The 10,450-nt window shown below is 38.9% G+C and overlaps 1 protein-coding gene across 3 annotated transcripts in view; it reads right to left on the bottom strand.

The window, feature by feature from the left end:
• Window positions 1-210: 210 nt before the first annotated feature.
• Window positions 211-10,450, bottom strand: part of FBXO38 (F-box protein 38) — a 45,138-nt gene continuing 34,898 nt past the window's right edge. For all 3 annotated transcript variants that reach the window (XM_055142187.1, XM_055142188.1, XM_004620594.2), the window contains exons 16-22: window positions 7,433-7,533; window positions 7,158-7,260; window positions 4,741-4,907; window positions 3,488-3,633; window positions 2,567-2,670; window positions 1,812-1,925; window positions 211-777 (exon numbers count right to left, since the gene is read on the bottom strand). In XM_055142187.1, the coding sequence (XP_054998162.1) occupies window positions 599-777; window positions 1,812-1,925; window positions 2,567-2,670; window positions 3,488-3,633; window positions 4,741-4,907; window positions 7,158-7,260; window positions 7,433-7,533 (914 nt within the window). In that variant the 3' untranslated portion in view covers window positions 211-598. The remainder of the gene's footprint in view (window positions 778-1,811; window positions 1,926-2,566; window positions 2,671-3,487; window positions 3,634-4,740; window positions 4,908-7,157; window positions 7,261-7,432; window positions 7,534-10,450) is intronic.

Genomic DNA, 10,450 nt, shown 5'->3' with positions numbered 1-10,450 from the left:
AGAAATGCTTTTAGAAACTTTTCCATTTCTCCCTCAAACTCCATTTTTTAAGTCATGAGTCTTTTTAATTTGATTTTAAGAAATATGGCAACTATAATACTGAAAGAAAAAGGAAGCACAATTTGTACAGAAACACATAGCCGCCTGATTACAGAGAGTTTAACTGGTGTCTTAGTAGTAAAACAAAACAACAAAAAAGCACACAAGACACACACTCTTCAATAGATTTACTCAAACAGTTTTGCTCACTGAGAAGAAAAAAGGCACAGATTTAAGAGGAGGGATAGTGATTAAGAATATTGTAAATGGGGCTCAGCCAAAAAGTCTGGGGGGAAAAAATGAACTCTTTCCAATTATTTGCCTTCATTAAAATGAGTTTTTAAATTAAATTGTATAAACATATGATATAAAGTTGGTACGTAGGAGCTTTGTATATTTCCTCTATGTACAAATATCTGTATACAACTTCAACGTTCCTTATATATTTCCTGTATATCAAACATTCAGGGCTTCCCAAATGCATCCCCCTCTGGAGCTCTGGAAGCTGGCGGGCCCCAGCGGCTTTCTGTCAGAACAGCTGGGAAGCAGGAAAGTCCAATCAAATATAGTCATCTTCAACTGGCTCTCCATTGACATCACAATAGTGAATAAAAATCGCCACTACTCGCTGAAACACACCTTTCTTCATCTGTCGCATCTCTGAAATTTCCTCTCCTATGGTTTCCATGCAGATGTCGGCCGACAGCTGCCCTTTCCTTCGAGGAGCATAGATGGTGCCTTGGAATAGGGGGAGACAGGAATGACCATTAGAATCATCTGGAACATCACTCTGATTAAATGGGTCCTTGAGACACACCTATATGTAATAATGCAATACCACTGACAGAGTACGCACTGCTCATGATGAGGTTTGCTATCAGCGCAGGAAGATGGCACATATATCTAAGACAGCATACGTCACTAACAGGCCCAAGGGGAAAACGCACCAAAGCTAAGTCAAGTGCATGCATAAAATATTTCATCTTTTTTGTTTCTGGACTACACTCGGCAGTCCTTAGGGCTTACGCCTGGCTCTACACTCAAGGATCACTCCTGACGGTGCTCAGGGGACTATATAGAGTGCCAGAGATGGAACCCAGGTCTGCCGTGTACAAAGTAAGCATCCTAGGCACTGTACTATCGCTCCCAATCTTCAAATTTTAAAAAGCTTCTTACAAATAGATACGAAGTCTGCTAACACTTAATGAAAGCTCCTTCAAATTTCCCCTTAAAGATGGGAAGAGATAGCTCGATAGGCTGGAGCATACTGTTTGTATGCAAGAGGCCTGGTTCAATCCCGGGAAGCCCACGGTCCCCTAAGATGCTGCTATGATCTGGGAAGAGACCCCTATTTAAAACTCGGTATGACACCAAGACCAAAATAAATGAACTTTCCCTCTAAATATCTATGCCAAAGTGTAAGTTCTCATAGGTTACCTCACAAAAAGCATCAGGATAATCAGTGTAACAAAACAATTTTGAAATAAAATAGGTGACCAAATTTTCAAAAGGCACAGTACAATTACAAACATGTAGCAAAGTAAGAAAACTCATCTGAAGGAACCTTCCTATCTCCCTTCACCATGGGACAACTGATCAGCTAAATTACAGATTTATAGCTATTTCTCATAAAGAGAGAAGCAAATAACAACAAAAAGCAAATGAAATATTAACATAACGAGCAATTTTAAAGTTATACTGTTTCTGTAACACAAAACATCAAATATCTAGAACACTAGAATATACTAAAAATGGAGAATCCAAATAATTACTTTCTTCATCATCTTCAAAGTCGTATCTGGCAAAGCTATTGGGCTCTGCTGCTCGTAGTGATCGTAACCAGGGAAAGTCTGAGATCATGGAATATGGGGCTCCATCCACAACACCTAAAAGAGGAAGAAAGGTTAATGATCTGCGGTGTTACAGGGATGGCAAACACTAGTCATTCTGAAATGTAAAATGAACTTTCATCCACATGGAGACAAAAATGTAGATTCCAGCTCTAGTTCTGCCCATGCCACGTGATCTTGTTCATCCTCTCCTTCTGCTAAGCCTGCTTTCCTCTCACTATACATAAAAAAAGACGTCAAGTCAGGTGATCTCTCAAGCCCCTCCCAACTCTTTGAAGCAAGCTTCAATCTTTACCTTCTGTACTTCGATACTGATTATTTTAGGTATGGTAAAAACGCATAGGGAGAGAATTATTTATTTGGTCCTTGCTACATGTAGATGTCTAAACCACCTGTAGGTGTGATAAACTTACAGTTTCTTCCATCTCATGCTCCATCCCATCTTCCCTAAGAAGTGTCTTAGCTTACATCCAACACCGGAGGCTGCTAGACGTTAGTACAGTGGATTCAGGGCACTTGGTGGACATAAGACTTGATCCCCAGCACCCTATATGGTCCCTGGAGCACTGCCAGAGTGACTCCTGACTGCAGAGCCAGGCGTGAGCCCTGAGTCCCCCAAGTATGGCCTCCCCCAATAAACAAAAAGTAATAATCTTTAACACTCTGTAAATGCCCACCTTCTAGAGTATAGATTTCTCTGCCCCAGGGATACTTGGGGTACTTCTTTAAGTCATCTTCACTTCGTGTGGCTTCAGGGAAGAATTCATACTTTATGAGCTCTCTGGAGACAATAGAAAAATGAAGTAAAAACCACAAACAAAGTGATTCTGGTGCATGAAGGAAAGAAACTTACCAAACTATGTTAAAGGTTAGATTCTATTGATGATCTCAAAGTATTATTTACCAAAAAGAAGTAACATACGCTCAAACTAGAGAATATGTATCTACTAAAATTAAAATTACTTTTGTCACCATCTTTAAAATCATACCAGACCAAGAAAGGCATTCTCAAAGCAAATGCCTCATCTATGTATGATGCTTAATATGCTTAAGTAACAAATTACATATTCTGATAATGACCTCTTTACTATGCCCTATGGCTGAGAGGAATAAAATAAAAAGTCTGTTTTTCAATTTTCCTGAAGTCTGAATATGAAAAGGTACAAATGTTATTCATGCTTTAAAGTTTAAGTTTTGGGGCATCAAGAGGTTGAGTTTGTATGGTTCAGGTTTTGGTTCCTAGCCACATATGGTCAGCTGGGACTGATCCTGAGCATAAAGAAGGGAGAGCCTAAAAACCAAAACCAGAGGGCCAGAAGGATGGCCCAATGGGTGGTGTGCATGTTCTGCATGCAGGACGCCCTAGTTTGATTCCCCACAGCGCATGGTCTCCCAAGGACCACAGATCCAGTAGTCCCTGAGCACCACCAGGTGTGGCCCAAATATTTTTTGTGAAGTTTGCTGCCATTTCCCTTAGTTTTCATATTTCAGAAAGACACTGAAGACAATCTGGAAGTGTTAAATTTAGAATATGTTTCAGGAAGCCCTCAGTAGGGGAAACAAAAGTATGGATGCTCAGGGGAATCCAGATTACTTACTGATTGATGTTTGCAATTGTGTCCATCCAGCTTCGAATTCTCACTTTGTTCCGGACATTGGGAGGGTTACTGAATTCGTGGATAATACAGATGTGATAGGGGTATGGACCACTAAATAACTTCTGCTCCAATGTTAGTGTGTCCACCTACAGACAAAACCAAAAAAGGCTCAGAACAAGGGAAAAAACAGTTTAGAAAACACTCTTCTCCAGTATAAATAATCCTTTCTTGGACCTTCAGTTTTAGAATCTTCAGATGACTGAACGTCCAATAGTTCATTTAACCCTGAACACTGCCTACCATAATGGGAGTTAGGGTTAAGCAAATACTTCTGATTAGGCTATGATTTACATCTATTGGTACCAAACACATTAAAACAGAGATTCTGAATTCAGGTTAACTATTCCCAGAAATTAGTCTACTTCCAAATATGCCCTTTAGTGATTTAAATACGGACTGCATTATAGCCGAACTACAGCCTGTTCCTAGACAGATGCCAGTTCCTTCCTTGCTCACTTGTACTCTCTGCTGTTCACAATTTAATCTCAGTGAATGCCTTCCTATGGAACCCCATAGGAAGGCATATGTGCAGTCAACCTGCCCAAAGAAGGCCAATTTCCCAAGGAAAGGAGAAAAAAACGGCACAATTTTCAGCCTCTGAAAAATTCTAGGCACCCAATCAACAGATTGCTATAATGATGGTTTTACAAACACTGTCTGCAAAGGTTTTTGAGCATTTCCCCTAAAGTTTTTTGGCATCAAATACAATCTCACATAACTTTTACTGGGCAATGAGAGCAACAATAGCTGTTACTGCGATTGCTTACTACATCTTCACAACTCTTCTAGTATTTCACATATACTAATTTAACCATCGCAATAACTAGGTTTCCATTCTTTGAATTTCACATATGAAGAAACTGAAGCAGAGAAGAAGTGCAATCTGCTAGGGGTCAATGAATGAACAGGCAGTTTCAAACCAGAGTCTGCATGCTTCACTACAGGCAAGTTCTAATGAGTATAAAAATTTGTTGAGAAAGAACTTCTCTCATCATATAACCTGCTAAAAACTAGCAAAGCATCATCTAGTAGAAACACAATTTAGAAAGATTGGCAGAGTATTTTTTATTTTAAAAAAGTGTCAGAATCTCAAGAATTATCAAACTATCAGGCAGAACAAATGAGCAGATGCCAAACTCAAAAACAAACAAAATTACTGCAATATGTCTAGCATCAGAAAGGCACAATATTACCTGCTGCATTGGGCGTAGGTATATGATGCGGTTTCTCTCGGGAGGCATCCTTAGTATTTGATCTAGTACCTGGTCCATATTAAGTTTCTTACACTGTGCATAGTCAAATCGGTTTACAATTGGAGCATTTTCTACTTTTAAATGTTTCAGTACTCTGCACCTGGTAGCTACAAAACAGAAACAAAAGTGTTAAAACCAATTCACACAACATAATGAGGCAAGGGAGAGACTACTTGAAATCGTATTTTGAGGACTGATTCCACTTCTACCAACATAAATCTGCAGACACTGATAACACTATAAGTCACAGTTAATATATTACTTGAAAATAAAATTGTTTTCTGCTCAAAACAAGGTAATCTCCATCATGCAAGAAGGATATTAAGGCACTTTTTATTACTTAACATTTTATTAGCAAGAAACCTAAATCCCAGAGAATGACTTGTTTAAACACTGGCACCACTAAGGACATACCAATGAAAATTAATGATAGTCACTACTAAATGATATACTTTTATGCTCAACAGTCAAGTAAGCCATCACATACATTACCTTAGATTCTCCTATAGGAAATGAACAAAACTGACTTTAACTCCTATCACAAGTATAAAAGAACCTTAATAAAAAAGATTTTATAAACATTTGTATATTCTGGTCTCAAATTTTTTTATAATCCAATTTGGATTATAAAATTCAAATCATTAGCCACCAGTAGTTTAAAAAAATCCCAACTACTTTAACTTTAATAAGGTGAACAACTCTGTTCTCTAGAAAACAGCCCCAGTGCTCACTGTTCAATGCTCATCTGTGGCCAGGGGTTTCATTAAGCAACGCAGAGGACAGAACAGTTTCAACACTGCATCAAGTTTTATTGAAAGTTCTGTTTTGAAATACTCAATATTCTTTCTTTAACATGAAAATTATGTAACTACACACGTCATGGTGATAGTGTATATCTACAATGACATCCTAACCTCAGTCAAGTATCCCCATTTCCCGCTTTTTTCCTGTGGAAGTATGAGATTCTCAGAATTAGGAGGAAAGCTGATCTCTGACAGACTCTTCATAACTTAGGCTAGGCTGGGTCCTTGTTCTTTTGCTTTAGAAGAAAACTCCAGTAGGAAGTGGTGACTTAGATATCTTAAACTCTTTTGGTTGGAACTGAGTAAAGTACCACCCTTAAGGGGAAACATGAGTCTAGGATCCCTAAGTCTGGAGTTTTCTAGGATTCAGAAAAGAAGTACTATTCCAATTTTAGTTTTCTCTCTTCTTTCTGGGGTTCTCCAAGTTTGACAAAATGTTAGATTAAAAAACTGTCTTTACAACTGCCAGAATCACAGATGTGAACAGAAGGGAAAAAAAAACCCTTTACACTTTCGCAGTTTTTATTAGAGATGAGTCTGTACTATGTACATGTATACACATATACATATCAATCAGTGCATTTATGTTGTAAGGGTAAATGACTTATAAGATGAATACAATTACTCATATTTTAAAGATCAGAAAAATAAACAGAATAATGAACTCTGCTCAATGCAAGGAATCAGAGTGCCATAATTTTTATATGGAGAGCTATCATAAGTAGACTTTTAAGTAAATTGTGAGAAAACAGATTCTGTGTAGGACAAACTACCAATTTAAAATTTGTAAGTGCAATACCAAGTGATACCCTGTTATTTGTTCAGAGATATACATACAAGACATCAAAGGTGGACTAGAAGTTATAGTAATTCACTGGAATAAATGGTGGGACTGGCAATGAAGGATAAACAGAACTAAAAGTAAGAGCAGGGCCTGGACTTGATAACGTGTCATGAGTTGGGGATATGATAAAATATCTCAATCAAGACCAGAGCAGCTGTTACGCATATAAAAACCAGTCACTACTCCCCAACAAAACACATTTACTTATAAACCACACCCACCACCACACAGTCAGCAAAGGAGAGTCAAGACTTAAAGGAGGGGTCTATTTATTCTAAGTCTTTACAGGGTGTTAACATACTCCGACAGATTAAGTAATAATTATCACTTGGAACGACAAGTGGAAAGGGTATTTTAAAAGGCTATTTTAAAAGACCCAAGTCTCTGCCCGAGGAAACGCAACAAATTCTATGGAATTTCTGAGAAGTATACACAACAAAGAGATAATTATAAATTATCCAACAGATTTTTATTTTACTGTTGGGGTGACACCTAGCAGGAACTAGGATCATGGCTACTCCCAGCTGTGCTTGGGGACCATGCAATACTAGGAAGAGAAACAAAGATGCCCAAACCCAAGGCATCTGCTCTACCATCCATCCCTAGTCCCCAATGATTCTTAAAAAATAAAATAAAAAGATCACACAGAATGACATGAGTCCACCATTCATTCATGATTGCTTTTGGATGACATAGTTATACATACATACCATGGATGAACATCATCTTGGGACAGTCTTTTAACACTAGATCTGTGATTCCACAGTTGGTCATAGTAACTCCAACAAGATTTTTAGATTTCAATACAAGGACCTACAAGGAGAAAAGAACTTAGAGGAAATTTTTATTTTTAAGCTTAATTTTTTGGGTACAATAAAATGCAGTTATTATCAATTTTCTTTTCACAGAAATAAAAGAATTTAGTTCCTCTGCAATATCTAGGAACTTCATTAGCTTGAATGGTAACTATGGGCTTTTTCCTCACCTGCACATGGTCATCCTCAATCACAGGATCGCTGGTACTGGTGGATTTATCAGCCGTCCGCTTCCGCTTCATAGCATGACGTGACTTTGTTTTGGCGACTTCTAGAAAAAGAGGAAAACCCCAATTTTGGCCTTGTTTTTTTCTTTTAACAGAACACATTCATTGTAATGTATAAACTACACCAATGAAAATCACACACATGTAAGTCAATTTCCACAGGAATTCAATCTGAGGGCTATTTTTATCTGGCTATTCAAAACCAAAATTATCTTCCACGATCTCAAATATTTCTATATTAAACACTGCATTCTTTTATTCCCTTTCATAATAACTAAGCTGTTTCAACAATCTAACATTCCTAACTGAACCCAGCCTAAGTAAGTATACCTGTAAGTTAAACCTGCCATTTTCCTGCAAAATAACTTTATGTTATGAACTACTGCCATTAATGTCTGATAATATCTGGAGTTAGGCTTAGTCTTGCCTGTTCTCAATTTTATTCCGTTCTTGTCATCTCGAGTGCCTTTTTTGTTTGTTTTATATTGCTGGCCACTCCTGGAGGCCCCCACCCTATCTATACCATTGTTCTGGCCTCCAATGTCAGTATTTTTGAAGCAATACAAAAGCATCTTCTCTTCAGAATATTTTTTCTGACTTCACTGTCACTGTCACCCCGCTGCTCATTGATTTGCTCGAGCAGGCACCAGTAACATCTCCATAGTGAGACTTGTTGTTACTGTTTTTGGCATATCCAATACGCCAGGGGTACCTTGCCAGGCTCTGCGGTGCAGAAGACATACTTTCGATAGCTTGCTGGGCTCTAGAAAGGACGAAGGAATCGAACCCGGGGTCGGCCTCGTGCAAGGCAAATGCCCTACTCGCTGTGCTGTCGCTCTAGCCCTATTTTCTGACTCCACTTCTTTAAAACTTACTTGTCCCTAAAAAGTCCAGCTCTAACAACATCTGCTTGACTGGTTAATCTGGATCCCCAAACACAACACAGGGTTTTCTGTAACTCCTGGTATGTTACTTTTTTCTTTCTTCACTTAAAAGTTTATTTAATGCAACTCAGTTCATCTTTGTATCGATGTCATCCATTGCAATGAGCTAAAATAAACATTTGCTGAGTGAATTGGCACTCAATATTTATTAAGTAAATGAGTGCCTAACAGATTCAGAAATTCAAAAATAAAATATTTACTGAATACTTATTGTGTCAGGCATTTGCCAAAGGCTTTATTTGAATTATCTAATGTAATCCTAATAATAGCTCCCTGAGATAGATTTACTATATTATTTACAAATTAGGTACAGACACAGTAAGACAAAACAGCTTGCCAATGTCTAAGTGGCTGTGACCCAAAAGTCAATAACCCATTAGGAAATCTAGTGCCACACTACACGAGAAAACCTGAAATCTTTCATCTGTCAAATCCTGGTTAGTAAGGCCTGAGTAAAACAAGACATCCTGAACTATAGCTGCCCATCTACTCTTCTGATTCATTTCACCTGCTAATTCTCGAATTCAAACAAAAAGAAAAATAGGGGCGGGAAGAAGGTGTAAGTTCTGCAAAAGCCCAGGGCTAGAACCACAGGACAGTGTGTTAAGTGCTTGCCTTGCACATATCTTATCCGGGTTCAATCCCGGCACCCCATGTGGTCTTCCCTGAGCACCGCCAGGTGATTGATTCCTCAGTGCAGAGCCAGGAGTAAGCCCTGAACACTGCCAGGTGTGGCCCCCAAACAGAATCAAACAAACAAAAACCACCAAAAGCCCAAAGAAATGGGCTCAGATGCAAACTTCCTGATGTCTTTTACACACCCGGAATCCTTTTCACTAACACTGAAATTTTACTGTGCAAAACAGTACCCAAGATTACTCACTGAACTTTCTCTAAAGACCCTTATGCCAAACCACACCCTGGAGAATTCTGAAGGGAGCCCACGGAAAGCTTTCTTCCACGGGGCTTGAGTGATGGTACAGCAGGGTAGGGTGTTTTGCTTTGCACAATGCTGACCCAGGTTTGATCCCCGGAACACCATGATGGTCCCCCAAGCCTGCTAGGAGTGATCTCTGAGTGCAGAGTCAGGAGAAGCTCTGAGCACTGGTGGATGTGGCTCCCAAAAGCAACCAACCAACCCCCCCAAAAATACAAAAGAGAATGCTTTCTTCCATAGTATTTCAGATGACTATCAACACATCTGCTATAATCAGTATTAGGCTCTGGTTCCCTTTCTCAGGAATCAGAACAAAACTGAAAACAAACAGAAAACAGATGTTTCAATTCTTTCATGACAACACTCAAGCAAGAATCTTCTGGCCTCTTCTTTTTAACCACCTGACTTTGCGTGCGTGCGTGCGTGCGTGTGTGTGTTTGGGCCACACTTGGCTATACATCGGGCTCACTCCTCATGGGCTCAAGGAATGATGTAGCTGCTGTACTATTTCTCTGGTCCCTACTGCCTGATTTTCAAACTTCCGACTTCTGTGGACTGCGTTTGCTCCTTCCCTTTTCAACTGATCAGAATATTAAGTTAGATGTTAAATTTCCTACTCTGCATAATATCCGAACTGTTACTTATTTTCTAAGGAGAGTTACAAAACTCAATCACATTTTATTTACAAAGGCTTCCCATAGTAAAATAAAATAAAAATTTTTCTTATTTTCTTATGCTGCTCTCTGATTAGGGGTAATTCTTAGCCATTTCACACATCCACTAGCATCAACATACCTCATATGAAGGATCCTACCACTTATTAACTTCACAATTATTCACTGAGCCCCAAACCAAATAAGACACTGTGTTAGAAGGTGGGAATATAATGATGAACAAGCAGACAAAGTCCCTGCTCTCATGGAGCTCATAGTATACTGCAAAGACACAGCAAAGCATAGAGTGCGATATGAAGCAATAAACATTAGTGTAGAGGAGGCTACTGAAATACAGAGAAGCGCAACAATCCAGACCTGAGGTGGAAGGAGAAAAAGGTTAGCATTTACGACAACTGCAGAGGAA

This window comes from Sorex araneus, chromosome 6 (genome assembly GCF_027595985.1).
Source record: "Sorex araneus isolate mSorAra2 chromosome 6, mSorAra2.pri, whole genome shotgun sequence".
In the NCBI taxonomy this organism is placed as follows: Eukaryota; Metazoa; Chordata; class Mammalia; order Eulipotyphla; family Soricidae; genus Sorex; species Sorex araneus.
The sequence above is the reverse complement of the archived record's forward strand: the minus strand, read 5'-3'. Positions and strand labels throughout refer to the sequence as shown.